Genomic DNA, 20,034 nt, shown 5'->3' on the forward strand with positions numbered 1-20,034 from the left:
CACAAGAATGTATGAAGCAACAAGCACGAAGGTCAGACAAATCCATGTACTAAGCATCATTCCCATGGTGACTGAACAATGGAAGCACCAGAGTTTCCTTTAGGAAGTATTATACAAAACTACGGTGTTATGCACCAGTGCCCCATTGCGCTCCATCAACATGTTTGTGCAGTTAGCTAGATGCCTCTGCTCACAAGTTTCTGGAAAAACAGTCGCTATTACCTGTGAGGCTATGACATAGTGTTGACATATCCTGTGAAAATGGCCATATAGTTTATTATCAGGGCTGCAATGGAGGACTAATTGGTGAAACACTGTAGCAAGATGTGCAGCTCAGCAGTGAAAAAGTTACACAAGCATGATCACATGCAAACTCGCAAGTTTGTTTTTTAAAGCATGCACCAGAAATTAAACTAAGATAAATTTATGACAGCTGCACATGCCTAAAGCTGGTGTCTACAGTGCACATGCTGACGAAGAAACTTGACAATTTTTTTTTGTCTTTTAAGTTCGTTTATCTCCACTCAATGTTCTGCACATGTGTGACATCATCAACGAGATTGCACATTGTTTTCTCCATCAACATTTTACAAACGATCCCGTTTTGTACGATTTCTAGGTGCCAATGTTCGTAACTGAGAACAAAAACCAATGTTCAGTACATCACCAAACTGCGATCGATAGCGGTAAGCGCCTGCCACAGCAGCTTCCCCGCAGTACTCGCCAGCCCGTGCAATGCGAAAATGCCAGTACGCACTCGGTTTTATCTTCTTGTGCCAGCAAACCTCCTCATGGGTCATCACAATTCACAGCTATGTGATGAGCATCTTTAGCTATCTATTTCACGGTGTGTGTGTGGCGTAGTGCCGTTGGAAGCACACTGCGTGCTTTTAAGAGGCCATTACCCAAACATGCCGCCATTCCCTGCTGCAGGCAATGTGAAGTGAGCGTCATGTTTCGCTTTGGTGGCATTGTATTCCACCATGGCCCACCAGCTGAATTTTGTTTTGGTTTCCTGTCGCTGTCTCAAAACACTACACAAGAGCAAAAAAAGACAACGCGGGTCTCAGGACACTTGGGCTTTATCAGACTGATGCGCGTTGGCCCCTCATGCCGCAACGATTTTCAACGAGTGGGCGTATCAAAACTTCCCAGGTCGAAGTCAAGGAGCTTAAATGTAAGCTTGCCAAAGACACAAAAACGACAACGCACATCCTGGGCCACTCGGCCCCCTCTCGTGCTGCAACTACTCGCGCAGCGCTTCATACTGTGAAAATGTCAACTACAGTTGAGCCTGAAAAATTTTTATAGTGACTTCGAATCGTACATTTTTATGGTAAGTTTCTTTTTTTCTTCACGTTTTTTTCCTAAAACACATGAATGAGGTTCTACAGTATACAACTTTCTTAGGACCACGTGAAAATGTATAATCCAACCAACAAAAATTATGTCTTACATGATTTCACGTGAGAGAGTTGTGAGGGGTTCCAATTTAAGCTATGCGCTGGTGCTCTGCAGGACTCAGAAACCAAAACCGTCCAAAAAGTTAATGTGAAGAAAATACTGCATTGCAAGTGCCAATCACACTTTAACGCAGAGAGTTAGCATACCGTGTACCGCGATGTGTGCCCGGCAGCATGCTAAAATGCTCTTTTCTCACTTACAGACTTTAAAAAAATTGTGAGTTTCTTATATACTTTCTTTGAGCCATGCAACAAGAGCTGTCATTCAAGCACAGCAATGTCCAGAAGGAGGTAACTTATGACAGCGTCACCTGAACCGTCTTATCTCCAAATGTTGTCAACGCTATGCAATGCATCTGCAAACGTAGGCACAGGCACAGCAGAAACTGACGTTTTTCTCATCCGAGGTGATATCAGCAGAGTAGGTATGATACGATGACTTGCATGAAACCAGATACACAATGAGAGATGCATGACACGTCTTGTGTGCTCACACATGAGCAAAGCTCCCAACTGGGTACACGAACATGCATAGAAAGAAATCGCAGTGAGACAGCAACAAAGGGATGAGCGCGAGCAGTGGTTGAGTGAGAAGGGGGTGAGAAATGAATGATTGAGAGGGCAGCGAATGCGAGGGAAGGAAAGAGGTTAGGAGGGAGCAGGGAAACCAGTTGGAGAAAGGGTGCTCTCCCCTTTCTGGTGGAGGGGATGGCACCATGAGGGAGCTGCCGTTGGCTGGCGGCGCTTCTCACACGTCTGCTATTGGGTTCCCAGTAATGTATAAGCGGGGTTCCTTCGTGCTTATTATGTCTTCTTTTGCAATGAAGGTGCACATCAAGCCACGACATTTCACTACATACAGTTGGTTCTCTCTCCCTGGGTCTCTTGCCCGAAATGCTGCACACACCAACAATTGTTGGACAGCCGTAATTGTACGGCATAATTGTCGTACGGCCATAATCGACACCATCGCTTCAGACTTCACATGTCTATGACTACGTCACTTGCTGACTTCTTTGTTTTCTATGTTTTATAACTTTTTTTTTACCCCACTCCCCTCTAATACCTTGTGGTCTTGAGGGTATAATAAATGAAATGAAACAGTAATGCCTCAAGCAGTCCTGAATGACAAATCGAAGCCATCTTATATTTTGTTTGCATAAGCCGGTCCACCTGCTTCTGGCAGAGCGGTTTACAGCTACAAAGCTGGCAGCAGCCATGGTTGAGGTAGCAAGTGATGCATACGTTAAATCTTTTTTGGGTCATTCCATTTGTCGGCAAGCATACGTTTTTCAAGGCACGCACACATTTACTCTATTTTTACTTGTGTGCGGGCTCCAGCAAGAACATTCGAACAGACACACAAGAAAGAAAGGAAGGTGTGGTCTTTATACGAGAATGTATGGATGATTAACGCTTTGAATATGACCATATTATAAACTGGAGCTATTCGCGGAAATGACGGAGTGCACTGAGAGCAGTGGTGTGCATACTTGCGCTTCTGGGAGGCCAGCATGGCCTGTTTCTCCTTCTGGGCATTGTGAACGTGCTTGGGCACGTGCCGGTGGCGGGCAATGCGGCGCACCTGTGGGTGCTGCCTGAACCGCTCCTTGAGCTTGTCCTGGTACTGGAACGTCATCTGCTCCCGGTGGCCCAGCTGCCGCATGCAAAAAGCAATCACATTATCTTCTAGTGTGTAACACACCACAAGCCTACGAACGATTGAGTAAAAGAACAGGCTGCACGAGACAGACGACACAGCTGGAGAAACCCAGCAACACTACAGTGATGCATAACTCTTTACTTACCTGGCCATAGGAAATCAATCACTTTTATTTATCAACAGATATTTTTACACATTGAACACTGCCATCAGAACACTTAATGATTGTATCTAATATGCAGAATTTTGCAGCAATCATGTATGGAAGGAACTCTGTGACAGCTGTGTAGTAGTATCTTGTATTCAGTGCCAGTATTCTTGAATATGCAAGTGTTTTTTTTTTCAATCTGAGGTGACACAGCCTAGCCTAGCCAAGTCAAAATAATGTCAAAGGCTAACACACCGCTCTAGTAGCACCTAGTGCAATACAGTAGACATCTGTTAATTTTACTCCAGTTAATAACATTTTTTTTTCGCTAAGCCGATCCCTACCAGTGCCCATGCATTTCTCGGCCAACTCTTTTGTGATTTCAATGCTGATATTGGCGTTCCCTGGATACTTCAAACTTGAGTGGTCAGCACGCACACACCTAGCCCCCAATGGTGGCCTGAATGGTGACCATGATGGATGCAGCGTCTGTCTTGATAGCACGTAGGAGACAGTGAATGTGTTGAAGACGTTACTTTCAAACAAAAAATGCATATTTCCAGTCTACCATCAGCACATTTCATGAGAACGACAGCACTTGCAATGAATGATTACCATTTTCACTCAATTCTAATGCAGAGCTTTTCTTCAAGAAAAGTATTCACGAAATTGCATTCATAGCGTGCAACAGCCCACTGTCAGTCAGTATCATAGTCAATGTCATCACAAGATGGCAGAATAACAAGTTTTGGCTTAGGATGAGCATGACGATCAAAGAGCTTCCTACTAAACCTACAAGAGGGAACTCTGCGGCTATTTAGTACAGTATGATGTTTAGTACATGTATTTGTCTGATCTTCATGCTAGTGGCTACAGATGCTCTTGCAACTTTATTTACTGTGCTTTATCTGCCTTTATCAGCCTAAGCTTTGAGGAAATCCTATATTTCCCAATGCAGAAGGCAATAATACTTTGCGCACATGCAGAATTGTTGCAAATGGTTGAATTTACAGTAGAATCTAGTTCATATGCTTTGGAAAAGAAATGCAAGAAAAAACATACTAACTGGGAAAAGTCACTAAAGAATTTGGCAGACTCAACTGTAGTTGACATCCATGTAATGTAAAGCGCTGTGCGTATAGTCACAACACGAGATGCCAATGCGCACCAAGCTGGGGGGCCCGAGCAGCCCGTGATGTGTGTTGCCATTTTTGTGGCTTTGGCAAGCATTTGTGCTCCTCAAATTCAGCCTCAGTCAGTAGCTTCTTTGGGCAAAGCGTTTGGTGACAAGTTTTTCATGCGCCCACTTGGTGAAAATTGTTGCTGCATGAGACAACAAAGTGCATTGAGCTGGTGAGGCCAGAGTGGCTCAAGACACATGTTGTTGTTTTCCTATTCCATAGTGACTTGAAAAGAGAGCGACCAAAGACCGAAACAAAATTGAGCTGGTGAGTGACGCCAGAATACGATATGATGCTGCCAGAGTAAACCATGAAACACCTGCCATGGTGACGTAGTGACTTTGACGTTGCGCTGCTAAGGCCAAGCATGTGGAATCAAATCCTGGCCACAGCGACTGCTTGCACGAAAAACGGCTGTGTGCTGTGCATCGAGCACATGTTAAACAACTCCAGGTGGTCAAAAATAATCTGAAGTCCATTGTTAGTCCATAATTACATCATGGTTTTGGCACGTAAGACTCCAGAGTTTAATTTAAATGTGATGCTCGCTTTGCGCCACCTGCAGCAGGGAACACCGGCGCATTTGGCCTATCATCCATTAAAGGCGTGCAGTACACTTCCAATGGCACTATGCCTCACGCATTGTGAAACAGATAGGTGAAGATGCTTAACACAATAGGGTTTGCAGTGGTAGATGTGAATATGACATGCAACAACCTGCGAGGAGATGTGCTGTTGCTGTTACTGGAAGACGAAACTGAGTGCGTGCCAGCATTTTCCCTGTGACACAGGCGAGAGTACTGCATGCCAAAGTGGGTGCCTACTGCTCTCGAGTGTGTTTTTTCTTGTTCGCATGGAATCTAGTGGTCAGAAAACATATCTTACGACTGCAGTCTGGAGATTTACTAAATGTTAGCACCAAAAGATTATGTTCTCTGAAATTGTACTAACCAGTAAAAATGAAGCATAACTGTATGCCACTTACCTCGCATGGCATGCCTTCCCCATAATTTCTCAAAAAAGAAGAAAGAAAAAGAAAGTGAGCACTTTATCAAACCTGCGTTGGTGCAGCATGCTCCACACTGCACCACTTAGTCACCCCTCTCCCTTGCACTTCTCCGACGTTGGAGAGAGGGTAGAAGGAAGAGGGGAATGGAGGCCTGAAGTACCAGGTGCGTGACAAAAAGGTAAGTGTGATAAAGTGGCTCACTTTTCTTTTCTTTCTTCTTTATTTTCGAGACAAATGCAGTGGAGGCATGCCACACGTACAAAGTCGGGTGTGGCGAAGTAGCTTGCGTTCTTTCTTTTTTTGAATTTTGAATTTTTTTCCTTTTCGTGTACACACGCAGAAGCCAGATTTAATCGTGACTTTCGTTAATATGACTCCGGTTAATTTGGGTTTTTGGTTAATTCGATCCCGACAACGATTTCTGCCAGCGCCCATACATTTATATGGTCCCAAACTTACGTTATTTCAATCTCAAAATTGACCTTCGCTGGATAGTTCGAACTTAACTGGTCAGCTTCGCCACAATACAACGCTGTCATGCAGGGAAGCATACAAAATGTAGTGCGGTGAAGCTTACCAAGGATGGAAAGGGGCCATTGTCACGGGGCATAGTACGCGTTTCTTGATTATACATGCGTGCACGTGCCGCCTCCGGTCACAGTACGAGCACCTAGACTTCAGAGCTGTTTCTGACGCTGTTGTGGCAACCCGAGTCCTCGTATCGCCAGCCATGCGTGTCTCGTATATGAGACCGTTAACCGGGCATAGAGCGCATTCCTTAATGATACGCACGTGCCGTGCACTGAGAAGCAGAGAAAAACCATCTGTGTTTTGATAAATTTAGCAAAAAGGAAGGCAGTGAAATGAAAAAAAAAAAAACTCGGAAAGTCGAGGGGACGTTTAAGGCCAACAAAAGAGCGGGGGCCTATTTAATATCCTGAAAACCTGCCAGTAAACATATTAGGCTTCTCGTTGCTCATACTGCGACCTAAGAAGGTGTATGTGCGTGTGAAAATGAGGAACACATGCTATGTTCCGCAACAGTGGCACCTTTCCATGCTTGGTATGCTTCACCGCATAACACAACTGTATTGAGGCGAAGCTAATTTTAAAAGCAAATAGTACTGTCAAGCGAATCAATGACGTGTTTCGGCATTTTTTCTACGTTTTGTTTAATTAGAATCGCAAGATAATTCGACCAATTTCATCAGTCCCGTCAGGAAGGAATTAACGGAAGTCGACTGTATTTGATATATTGTTAAAACCGGTATCATTATACTGAGTTCGACTGTATAACAAAATATTTAGCTAAATAAAAACAATTTGCAACGTCACCAGCCTGTTTGAGGCCAGAGGGACGAAGTTTATGCAAATCCATGTACTAACCATCATTTCCATGCTGGCTGAACCACCCTGCTTGCAGCTGCCATAGACACCAGCGCATTTTGTAGAAAATCCTATGACTACGTTGCACCCCTTTTAGAATTTAATCACGAAAGCTGATTCAAAAGATAAGGTATTTTATACGCTAAGTTAGCAGCAACAGAGTCGTGTAAGATGTTTTTGGCGCTCCGGAGACTTGCATCTCTCACGGGATGAACTGGGGAAGTGGTCTAGAAGTAAGCCACTATTCATTTGCAATGGTTGAGTCAAGAAATGAAGGTTACCAAACATAATGGACTGCACAGAGGACAACATCTTGTACTCTGTGCAGTCCCTATGTTTGTTACAGCTTGTTATCATACAACGATAACAAGCTTTTCGAGATTGATGAAGATGGACGTTAGGTGCAAGTTTTGATTCTGTGAAGGTACACTCCTATTTGCAGTTGCCAGAACTGGAGGCACGCTACCTCTTTTTGTGTACAATGTTCTGTAAAATTAGTTTATAAAAAGTGTGTGTGCATTTGTTTCGAATTTGCACTAGAATTGGCAAAATGCTGCCAAATGAAGCAGTGAGTGTTCTGACATTTGTTTCTGCCTTTTCTCTTAATTGGGCCCACTGGATAATTGATCAGTTTTGTCGGACCATCAAGGTTGATTCAACGAAGTTGCTATCAGCATCTAGGCCACAAATGGTACTTATCACACATAGTCAGGAGCAGGGGACGTACAAATTGTCTTTCTCAACATACACTGCCCATGAATCATGAATTTAAATGAGCCTCAAATCCACAAATTGTGGCATACATAATAAGGGAAGACAATACGTACCACTCCCAGCTTCTGAGAAGCATAGGCCTTCCAGAGGCGGATGTTCATTTCGTCAGAGCCAGTGACGATGTATCGGTTGTCCAGTGACCACAGGACGCACGTCAGGCGCTGCATCCGCTTTGTGTGGTACACCTCCCTGCAAAAGACAATTTATTGCCATGGTCAATAGCCTTTATTACAACCACTGCAGGTCGAAGACCTCTCCGAGTGATCTCCAGGTACTTCGGCCATCCAACTCTATGCAATGTCTTCAAATTTCCTAAGCTCATCTAAACATATAATCCTTTGCCATCCTCAACTGCACTTGTCTTCCTTAGGCACCCAGTCCAATAGTGTAACAAACCACCAGTTACCTGCTCTACACCATTAAACTACCAGCCCCAATTCCACTTCTTCCTCTTGACCTCAAGTTGAAAATTATCTACAGATGTTTGCTCCCTACTCAATAATGCCACCTTCCCATTTCTTAACACTATCAAAAATTGTAGGGCATGAAAACACAGCTGTACAGAAAAAGAAAGACAACAGACGACTCTACAGTGCTCGTCTGTCTCTTTTTTTTTGTCTGTCTGCATTCTTTAGTGCAATGATTTGTCATGATGTTGAATAAACAAGCCCAAACAGCCACAATTCTGTTTCTTAACATTGTACTTATCATTTTCTACTCCATCACCGATTGCATGACCCTTGACTTCTTTTTAAGCAGCGTTCACATGAAGATGGAAGACCTCGCCACTATATTTTCCAAATAAAAAGTGTTGAGAGATTGCACTCAGGCTGCTAAGTTGTGCAGAGCAGAAACTCATCAGTCACCATTAAGAAAACCATGCACTCAAGTGGAGATGGGCAGCAAAAGCATCAGTCCTGCTGCCCTGCTTCAGAACTGAGTGACGAGCCTCTCAACTCACGCAAATGATAGGTTTGCACATCTGAGGCCTTAGTCTACATCACCACTTCTATCAATGAGCAAAGTACCACACTGATATTTCTGGCAGAAAAAAAAGAAAGAACTGCAATGAGCACTCATTTAATGCACATAAAGACACTGCCACAATAAAGGTGTAGGGAGAAAAATACATCTTTGGCTAACTTGTTCCCTACTTGTTTTCTTGACTTTGAAAAGTGTTCTAGTGTGGCAGCAGCTAGTGCCTGTTCTCTGTCTGTGCTCCATAATTTCTGTCTGGCATATTAGCGTAGATGTAGCACCTTAGATTACGATTATCAATATGTTGGCAAATCAGTTCTGCAGAAGCCTGCAAGGTGTAGGAAGTTTTGTGAATTAGAAGTGCCCTCATGCTCCTAACAGAAGCACAAAGCTTTAACAAAGAAAGAAAGAAAGAAAGAAAGGGGAAGAGAGAGAAAAGTTATACAGGTTTCTTAGAAAGAAAGCTTTGAAGAATGAATTTTGCTTCAATTGCAAAGCTTTCTTGATTGATTCAAGTTGTGCCATCAGCTTGTCGTACCTGCTGCGCCCATGGTCTGTTGTGAAGATGCGCACTGTCTTGTCATAACTGCCAGACACGAACTCCTTCCCAGTTGGAGAATAATCGACATCCATCACTGCAACGAGGCGAAGACAATAGAACAATCAGGTAGCTATCCTACCACTGGAATTTATTAGAGTCCCACTCGGGTTTGTATTATACTTGCTCAGATGAGCATCAATAAATTGCCAATGGGTGCAACTGCAGACTTCTGCAGTCGCTTCAGTATATATTAGCACACTACATGTCACAGCATGTATAGGAAGCAGCAAAGATTCTGCATTCTCTGTATCATAAATCTTCGCATAGTTAGCACATCCACTTGCAGCAAACAACAAAATCACATGACAGTGCATCAACAGATTGTCATGTCAACAAGAAATGGCACCCTACAAGTTAACCCCCGTTTCAGTGAGTTAGACATGTCTTCAGTTCAGAGTGCCATGCTTCCATTTTGACTGCTGTTTGTAAGGTAGCCAATTGTGCTAATGCAAACAATATACACTCAAAGCCACTTCACGTTTCGAAAAGTCTCCCTAGATAAGAAGTTTGTCTTGCACTTAAGCAAAACATAATTTTAGTGATAATCAACATAAAACAGAATACCTAAATTCACTTTAGCACCACTTCCATTCCTACTAAGACCAACTGTTCCTACAATGACACAAGCACACTGGCTTCTAGAAGTCTCAAGTGTAGCACAGTAGGCTTTTTGATAAATAGTCTGTTCAATTCACTTGTGGTTCACTGAACTTTCTGAACCAGAGCTCTCAATTATCTGGGAGCTGCTGTGATGTCTCAGTGGCTATGGTGTTTTAGTGCTGACCACGGGATGTGGGCTCGATTCCCAACCGCAGCAGCCCCTTTTGATGGGTCAGGATGCAAAATTGCTCTTGCACTTGGCAAATGCTTATGCACTCAGCTGCTTTTGGACATTAACTGCTATAATATAAATAATTTTGTGATGAAGGAAGTGCATCCCTGAACTGCATTCCTCAACTGTGGCATGGTGCAAGCATGATGGAACACCTGGTCAATGACGGCAAAGTGGTGCAGCTCTGGAAGTGCCTGCCAACATCAGAAAGCTTCAAGTCGTCAACAATGCTCACATAACCACAATAGCCTCCAGCACTTCAAAACATTTATGTTGTGAGCAGTACATGTGTTTTTCACCTCTCATTGGGCTTCTTTTGATTATCTGTGCCGTCAGACTCAACATATGATCAGTGACAATTAAAAAAAAAACTTAACAACAATGTTATGTCACAGAAATCACATATAACAATGTATTTACAATATTTACAAGAGAGACAACGATGCATAAACAAGATGGCTGTCGAGACGGATTCCACCTACACATGTTAAATCGTCTTCTTCTGACTGGTGCCACTCTTGGTTGCGCCGTAACAATGTTTAAGACTCCATGCTGTCAGTTCATGGCGCAGAACCATGGCAATCTTTTCAAAAGGCACGAAAAATGTGGACTGGAAGATGACATTGTACCTAAATAGTGGACTTACGTGCATGGCCACCCAGTGATTAGGCCAAACAGATGATACCACGTGCACCTCAGAACTCAAATGAAGAATACTACAGTCATACCTTGATATAACAAAGTTGTGCCTGCTGCAAAAAAACTTAGCTGGATTACCAATTTGGCTAATTCGAGGTTTTAAAGTTTCAGGATTAGAAACAATCTCACAAATTCCTAAAGCATTCCTAGTGAATAGTATCTTGTCAGTAAACATTTATAAACAAACTGCAAGAAGGCCAAGCCCTAATAGCGCAGTTATGACCGCCAGACCACAGGAACCCAATGCACATCAAGTCACCGACTGTCTCAGCTCCACCTTTGCACTTGCCGTGGAAAGATTATCTCGAGGATAATGTGCGTGGTCTGCGTGTCACGCATACCAGAAGGAAACATGAGCACTAGGATGAGAGGGAAGATAACCCTCCCCCATGTTTGATCAGGTTATCACAGATTGACTCCCTCCCCATCCCCCATGTACAGAAGGAATTTTTAGCTCTTGTGTTTTTCTGAGCACGGCCGCTCTCCACAACCCCCGGAAGTTGTTTACCAATGCGACAAATGGTGTGGCCGTGTTTCCTGCCTACTGCATCCCGGCACATACGCTTTGACAGCGTTTTGGCTGCCCAAACTTCATGCGGAAGGAGACTTGAAGTCACTTTTGCCTCAAACTGACATTGTTATAGTTTTTTGCCAATTTACTAGCCTTAAAAGCTAAGCACATGCTTGCAATGACCAAAAACTTCGTTAGATCGAAACCATCTTATGAAATTGTGCCATTAAATAAAAAAATAAGAAGGAAATAGATGGTTTTTTAATGAAACTAAGATTGGGAAATGAGACTAGTTTGTTAAATCGCAAATTTCGTTAAACTGAGGTTTGTTTCGTCAAGGCTTGATTGTGTATATGCAACACGCTGCATTGGTACCGTCAGCATCACGTACAGCAAACCTCGTTAGTGCATTCCTGGTTTTTAGTTTTTCCTGGCTCTTGCACTCTGAAGCGTTTGTCCCATTTAGCTGCTATACATCCATCTGTACTAGTTTCTCATTTGTTCAGTTTGTGTAACCAGTTACATCCAAAACTTGGGATGGTGCACCTACGACACAGCTTCGTCATTGGTGGCGCCTACGTTGACTGCTGAGCGTCCCTGTCGAAAACATGCTGAGGATGTGCAAGACATCGATAATGCCAGATAGACTACCAAAGAGGTGCAGGAGCTTGAGAATGTTATGGAACAAATAGGAGTTCATGTTACCTACTGTAAAAGCATGTTGTGCAATAGTGACAGTGGAACAGCATGAGCGCCAATCACGTCGGACATCACCGCTGATTTTAACAAAGCTCCCAATGTCAAACAACAAGACAAGATGTACAAAGGCGCAAGTTGTAGCTCAGATCCTTGTTGGAAGGTGCTGTCGTAAAATTCGATACCTAACGTAGTTACTGTAAAATTATACGCGGCTGCAGGTTCACTTGAATCAAGGCTTTATAAGCGAACATGCAATCTAAGTACCAGATTGAAATTGCAAGCCTCATTTAGTGCGATTTACGGCCATGACAGCTCAAGAAAAATTTAACGTTCATTATAACCACTAGGCAGTTATAACAAGCCCTATTTTGCACATTTTTGATATTTCACTGGCTTTCCATTCAATGTCATGTTGATTTTTATATAAGAGTTGCTTTTTGACTAGCAATTTACAATGCTGCCACATGTATTATTGGTTTTTATGTTTTCCTGGCTCAAGCATTCTCTTTGCGGGTCCTCTATGAAACCTATCAGTGGGGTCATACTGTATATGCTGAATCAGTCCCCCCCCCAAGCATTTTCGACATTGGTGTCGTGAGTGTAGTGCAAACAATTTTTACCAGATGCGTGCAGAATGGAATACCTTAGGCTCAGAACATATAGTTGACACCACCAAATGAGTAAGCCGTAAGAGCAGACGCTCCTGTTGCCTGTGACTGACATGCGCTCTGGAACTGTGGGGCTGGCAGAGGATGAGAGAGAGTGAACTATACACTTATTCTGTGAAGATGCAGGATTCAGCCATGTCCACCATTCAACTAGACTTCATTCACCTTTTCTTCACTGTTGCAAAGTTGTAGTCACATGCATTTTCACACAAGCATGACTGAGACAACTCCATAAAGAAGGCACAACAAAGATACAGGTATGCTTTACATGCACTTGTCTTAAATCATGGGTATGCTAATAATTATGTTCAAGGTGCTTCTTGACTCCCTGTCATAGGCCATCAATTAGGTTAATAAAGTATACTATACATTAACATTCTGACACTGAGCAGCAAAAGATAGTTATCACACATAACTAGAGGTGTGTGAATAGTAATTTTTGAGACCGAAATGAATACGAGATCGAATCGTGAAAGAATCAAATCAAATCAAATATTGAATAGCTTTCATACAGTGATCAAGTAATGAACAGCGATTATCACAGTTAATCTAATACAGGTGTCACATGGCACACTTTTGATCGCAATCAAGCCTAATCCGGATCTAATTTCCCGGCTGTGATTGGCTCCTTTGTGCAAGCTGCGCGAGGGGGCTAATTGCAATAGAGAATTTTGAACCGGATAAGGTTCGATCACGATCAAAAGCGTTTTGTGTGACACTGATATAAAACAATGTTCGCATCTTAGTATTCCTAAGGTTAGCAAGTTTACGTCATTACATAGTACATTATGAAGCATTGTTTATTACAAGCATAAATGGAGCATCAGGAGCAAACAAGTACATTTTTCATATGCCCAGGACTCTTCAGAGAGCGCGAATGACTGCTTTATATCCTGTAAAGTATGGCTACCTAAGCAACATAGCCTGCTCCACTCCGAAAGCTCTCACGTTTTATGTCTATACTATGCCGCGGGGGTGAAAATTTACTGTTTTCTAGCTAAGCAATGAAGCCTGGCCTACTACAAAAGTTCTCGTGCCTTATGTCTGTCTATACTATGCCGCGGGACCAAAATTGATGCCTCTATAGCCTGTAAGTATGGCTACCTAAGCAATGTAGCCTGCTCTACTATGAAAGTTCTGATGTTTTATGTCTATACAATGCCATGGGGGTGAAAATTTACAAACAAGTAGTTTCTTCACATGCACAGGACTCTTCAGAGGGTGCGAATGATCGCTCTATAGCTTGTAAATATGGCTAACTAAGCAATGTAGCCTACTCTACTACGAAATCTTTCATGCTTTATGTTTATACTATGCCGCGGGGGTGAAAATTTTTGGCTCTACGGCCTGTAAGTATGGCTACCTAAACGTAGTCTGCTCTACCAGCTTTCATGTTTTATGTCTACACTATGCCGTGCTGGTGAAAATTTACCACTCTATAGCCTGTAAGTATGGCTGCCAACCTATGCAACATAGCCTGCTCCACTACGATAATCCTCATGCTCTTTGTCTACAATATGCCCTGGGGGTGAAAATTTGCAAACAAACAGTTTCTTCACGTGCACAGAACTCTTGAGAGTGTGCAAATGATTGCTCTATAGCCAGTAAAGTATGGCTACCTAAGCAATATAGCCTGCTTTACTATGAAAGTTCTCATGCTTTATTTGTTTACTATGCCGCGGGGGTGAAAATTTACCACACTATAGCCAGTAAAGTATGGCTACCTAAGCAATGTAGCCTGCTTTACTATGACAGTTCTCATGCTTTATGTCTATGCTATGCTGCAGGGGTAAGACTTACCGTACTTCTGCTCCAACTTTATGTTTATTTGAGTGCAGTTCACATTTTTAAATATTAGAAAAGTAGTCGAAACATATTCGCATTTAAAAGTAGTGACTATTCGACTCAAACACTGAATCGAATAGGACACGACTCATTATTTGATTGTTTCCAGTATTTGCACAGATCTACAAATAATTGATGATCTTCACTTACCAGCCGAGACGTGGTCCATGTGCACATTGATGGCCGACTTCAGCTTTCGCATGTCAAACGTATACAAGCTAGAAGGCAAGAAAATATGTGCAGCTTGGTACATTTGCTTTAAAAAAATAATCCATTGATTCTGGATTAGAGCATTACCATGAAATGCATATCAGCATTCATGCTTAGTGTCAATGCTTTTACATGCTGGCTCCCGCATAGTTGTGAATCACAGTGCCGTTGTACCACAGACAGCTGAGACTGCAGGATGAGCATCACATGCTGTGACCTCAGCAACTGGTGCAGGCCATCACAGAGTCTTGTTTGTACTAAGTCAGTGGGATGTTACAGGGACAGGGAAGTCCTTATTAGCAGCGCTACATCCCCTCCCTATGTGCTGTTTTGATTACACAAGCTGTACCTTCAGTTTCACAGCGTTCTCATGCATATTTGGGTATGTTTCGTGCGGACAAGGTTTGGAAAGGTTGTCATTTATCTTCAAATGCAACATTATCACTTTAATTAAAGGTGAACTGCCCTAAGCCAAAGACTACCGAAATCTGTGATGTCATGAGAAGTGGGCACAGGAACTCCAAAGCTGCATCACCATCAGTTTTTCTGGCTTTTACCAGGCATTCTGTCAAGGTAAGAGTCAGCCATATTTGAAATTCTGGAAGTTGTTATCCGACAATCTAGCTTAGATTAACAACCCTCTTAAGTGTCTATTCAATGACCAAGTCACGAAGATCAACCTAAATGGTAACTCATCAAAGCTGCTACAGCAGCGGTTAAGGTGCAGGGCTCCACTAGCATGACCAGGTTCCCTTGCAATGGTATCCATAAGTTTCAAAATGCATTCACTACTAATAAATAACTCACAAAATAACTCACCCACCCCCTTGCCTGGAATGAGGTCACAAATGTGGCGCACTGATTGCATAAAGTATAAATGCATTGCTGAGCTTAAAGAGAAAAGAATAAGTTGGGCAGTGCTAGCACAACATCAAAAGAGCTACTGTTACCATGAGAGGATGCTTGATAAGCCAGTAAAGGATCCAATCCAAAATCTAATCCAACGCAACCCAGTGGCGACACCGCCATCAAAAAACCACAGACTCATTGTGACGTCGTGAATTTTGACTGCATCTGCTCGGGCCAAGTTAATCAAACATTGGCAAAGATGAACTACATTGTATTCTCAGAGAGCCACAATGGCTCAAATATTAAAAAATGATGTGCAATATGTGACACTACCCTGACGTATTGACACGGCGTGTCGGTGCTTGTCTTGTTAGTGTCCCTTTAATGACTATTTTGAATTGGCTCATTGCGCAGCTGACATTGTAAAAGGCAATGAAATTGTATTTTTCCATGAATTTTTTTTTTTTTAGCTGCCCAGTCAGCGAAGCGTTTTCATGGTCTCTTTTATGTCTGAAACATCGGTAAGTGACTGTACCCTCAGGAAAGTAAAAGCTGAGTAAATAGAAAGGACTGCTCGACAAACAGTGTTACCCCGTCAGACTACTGCAAGACACCAGGAGGTGTAACTAACAGCATGCTACCACAAAACCTGGCAGCAGTTGAGATTCCTGCGACATATTCTTTGATCCTATATACAGTCAAACTCACTGTGAACAGCGAGTGGTGGTTTAAGCAGACTAAGAGCTCCAGGTTAGGCTAGGCAAAGTGGATTTCTAGGAGGTAGTGCGCATGGTTGACTGCAGTTGGCTGGGGAAGGACCAGGTGGCGCGATTGCATAGGAGAGAGAGGAAGGAAGACGGTGGGTGGCACGCAGTGTTTATGGTGTGGTTTGCCTGGATGGACAGCACATGGACAGCATGGGGGAAGAGCCACGGAGGGCCGTAATAAACGGAACACTTGTGACGAATGCAAGGATTTAAAAAAACTAATTAAATTCTGGGCTTTCATGTGCCAAAACCATGATGAGATTACAAGGCGTGCCATAGTGGGGAACTCTAGTTTAATGCTGACCACCTAGGTTTTTTTTTTTTTTTTAGTGAGCACTTAATCTAAGCACACAATCATTTTTGCATTTTGCCACCATTGAAACATGGCCGCCATGGCCGGTACTGAACCTGTCACCTAGAGCTCAGCTGTGCAATGCCATAGCCACTGAGCAGCTACTGCAGTGGTTCAAGCAGAAAGGATACATACTTTTGCAGATTTCTCAGTGCGGATAACAAGCCTACATGGCTCAACAATGCTGTGTAACAAGCAAGAGAGGAACAAAAGAAATGAGAAAAGCAGGGAGGTTAACCAGCACAGAAAATTTGGCTTGCTACCCTACATTGGGGCTAGAGGGAGAGGTAGAAAGACAAGAAGGAAATAAAGAGGGAAACGGAGCACAGGTACATGATCACAACCAGTCACGACCACTGCACGCAGTTATGTCACAGAATCACAGGCAGCACACTGATCACCAATACAGGCTGAAGTTCTTTACGCAAGGAAGCAAGAATTGCATTAGCCTAATTAGCAATTAGACAAACAGTGTTAGGCGACCAAGTCAACTTGATGCTGTGGAGAGGTACATAAGACATACATATAGATGTTTATCTGAAAAGAGGCAAAAGCTTGATGACCACAATATCGACAGCATGTGCACGCATGCATACATTCATGTATCTGACAATGCACATGCTGGGAGGCTACAGAGTGCTCATACTATCTTAGTAAAGTGGCCACGACACCTAATTTCCAAGCTTGAATTATGCATTGCATGTTAAACCATTTGTGTGCCACTGCAAGCTGGCAACATTTGAGTGCATTCGGTGCAGTAGAAAACTTGTGTTTGAATATTTTTTTGTCACAGTTGAACTGTACATCAGTATTGCAACACTGAGTGGAAACAAAATGAAGTGACACCCCTGGAAACAGTTTCCTGGGGCATGAATGCCAATCTCAAAAGCCATGCTTTCGTGTAATTGAAGTGATGGCAAGTTCTGGAACTATGTCATTGCACCCACGCATTGTTTTGTTCTTGCATGTGCGTTTCGGTGGTTCGCTGAGTGATTCTGATAAGGTTCATGAGGACGGATAAGGGTTGATAAGGATTGTATCAAGTCCAATAAGGTTGGTAAGGACAGATTAGGGTTTATAAGGGTCAAATTGAGTCCAATAAGGTTTATAAAGGTCGATAAAAGTTGGATTGAATCCGATAGGGTTGATAATGACCAATAAGAATTTATATTGGTCGGATCAAGAGCCAAAGCAGATTACAAGACCAAAAAAAGCATACATTTAATGAACCTTCTACTGCTTCGTCAATCGCGGTAAACAACATATGTCGCATCGTATGTATAGACATAAGCCAGTGGCACAATGCTTAGGCATACTTATAGCACTCCAGTGGAGTTTTCTGCACAAATTTTTTAGTGCGACCATGGCTGCGCATGGCTGTCAGCATAGCTCAAGACATACGTAGTCCATGCACCCTGTTTTAGAGGTTATCTGCTGCATGTGCAAAGACTGGGCGAGCTGACATGGCGTGTAACCGTGCACTGTCTTCCTGTGCGTTTACCGCTGGAGGTTGCGTAATTCAGTTTCAGAGATGCGTTGAAGCGAGAAGCAGACAAAGTATTCGATCCCCGCTGCTGGCAGTTTTCATGATAGCGTCGTCCCACTGCGGACGACACTATCAGCCGCGAGGGCAAAGTGGATGTGAAAGTGTCACTGGCTTTGCTTTCTATTGCCATGTGAAGATATTGTCAACGTGGCACGAAACAGTATCTTTTGTCACTGACCCTCAAACTTAAAAAAAAAAAATTCAGATTTAAATTTGCTTTTTCCAATAGCAAGGTAATTCAGAAAATTGTGTGGTCCCTTCCATGTATGAATAATCTATCAGTGCCTATACTTATTTCCATAAAAGGTCGAATTTCAATGTAACAAAATTTCAATATAACGAAGCGAACTGCCGATTTTACTACAGACTTCATATATTGAGGTCTGAGTGTATTGTTAAAATTGGCATTGCAAAAGTAGGTTCAACTGTATTCGGGCCTCAACTCTCAGTTACAGTAATACAGACTACTTCAGTTAACTAGATCCTGATGGAATCGACGAAAGTGGTCGAACTATCCAGCGGGTCGAACTAAACAAAAGCCAGAAAGAACGCCAAAAACGTAGTCGATTTATTTGACAATATTGCTTCTTAAGTTATCGTGACCGCAATACAGTCATGTTATGCGGCGAAGCACACCAAGGAAGGAAAGGTGCCACTGTTAGGGAGCACAGCAAGTGTTCCTTAATTTACACACTCGCATGCATCACCTTCGGTCGCAGTACGAACAGCGAGACACCTAATAGGTTTACTGATAGGCCTGCAGAGCTTTAAATAAACCCCAACTCTTTTGTTGGCTTTAAACAAGGATGTTAGAATGAAATGGTTTTCGTTCTGGTTTTAGTTCGCTTCCAGTTCTGCTCCAGAACGAAAAAAAAAGAAACAATGATTCGTAATGGTTCATAACGGTTTTGATTCGCATGCAAAAATTTTCGAAGCAAAGTAACGATAGAAACAGCATTTATTTTTCTCAATAAATGAATTATGACTTCTGAGGTCATGCTCAGTGCTTTGACTTAGGGTACTGAGCATGATCTCTGAACCAGCACGTCATTGAGTGTGCTCGCCGAAATGCGAGATCACTGTTTCGATAAAACGAACTTAAATGAACGACAAAACTTCAGTAACAAAGCGTTTTACCAGTAAAAAACGAAACAATAAGTTCTTCAGCGAGCGAGCCCTGGGTTTTGCTGCAACGCCCATCTGCTAGTGCACCGAGCGGTAGGCTTGATTAGTGCAGCGCTCAAACGGCTATCGCTCGCACTATCTCTGCCTGATATATGCACTTATGCGGAGCTTTGAGATACGCGCTAATTCTGGCATTGCCTGATGTCGGTTGTTTCCGATTGCCGGCTTTCTCCTTGAACCGAAAACCGATTAAATGATATTTCGATTGCCCCTCCGAAACAAAATAATAATGTTTCGGTTACATTTTCATCCCGGTCAAAAAAAATTTTTTTTTTCGTTTCGGTTAAACACATTGCTTTAAATGGCGCCTCGACTTAGTATTTTTTTTTTCATTTTACTGCCTTCATTTAGGCCAAATTTCTCGAAACACAGATGCTTTTTCTCCGCTCCTCGGTGCACGGTGCGCGCGTATAATTAAGGAACGCGTTGCAGGCCCGGCTAGCTGTCTCATATTAACTGTCTCACAACTGTCCCTTGCAAGACGAGGGCTCAGGTCACCACAACAACGTCAGAAACAGCTATGAATGGCTGTCAGTATGCCTATTAGGCGTCTAGGTGCTCGTGTGACTGGAGACGGGGCGTGCGCACCCGTATAATTAAGAAATGCGTACTATGTTCCGTGACAGTGGCCCCTTTTTATTCTTGGTATGTATCACTGCAACAATTTG

The 20,034-nt window shown here is 42.8% G+C and overlaps 1 protein-coding gene across 1 annotated transcript in view; it reads right to left on the reverse strand.

Annotated features, from left to right (window-relative positions):
• The window catches only part of LOC142580002 (DDB1- and CUL4-associated factor 13), a 35,986-nt gene that overhangs the window by 2,466 nt on the left and 13,486 nt on the right, over positions 1-20,034 (reverse strand). Inside the window, exons 7-10 of the mRNA XM_075690718.1 lie at positions 14,608-14,675; positions 9,141-9,237; positions 7,678-7,813; positions 2,957-3,120 (exon numbers count right to left, since the gene is read on the reverse strand). Of these exons, the coding sequence (XP_075546833.1) occupies positions 2,957-3,120; positions 7,678-7,813; positions 9,141-9,237; positions 14,608-14,675 (465 nt within the window). The remainder of the gene's footprint in view (positions 1-2,956; positions 3,121-7,677; positions 7,814-9,140; positions 9,238-14,607; positions 14,676-20,034) is intronic.

Source organism: Dermacentor variabilis, chromosome 4 (assembly GCF_050947875.1).
Source record: "Dermacentor variabilis isolate Ectoservices chromosome 4, ASM5094787v1, whole genome shotgun sequence".
In the NCBI taxonomy this organism is placed as follows: domain Eukaryota; kingdom Metazoa; phylum Arthropoda; class Arachnida; order Ixodida; family Ixodidae; genus Dermacentor; species Dermacentor variabilis.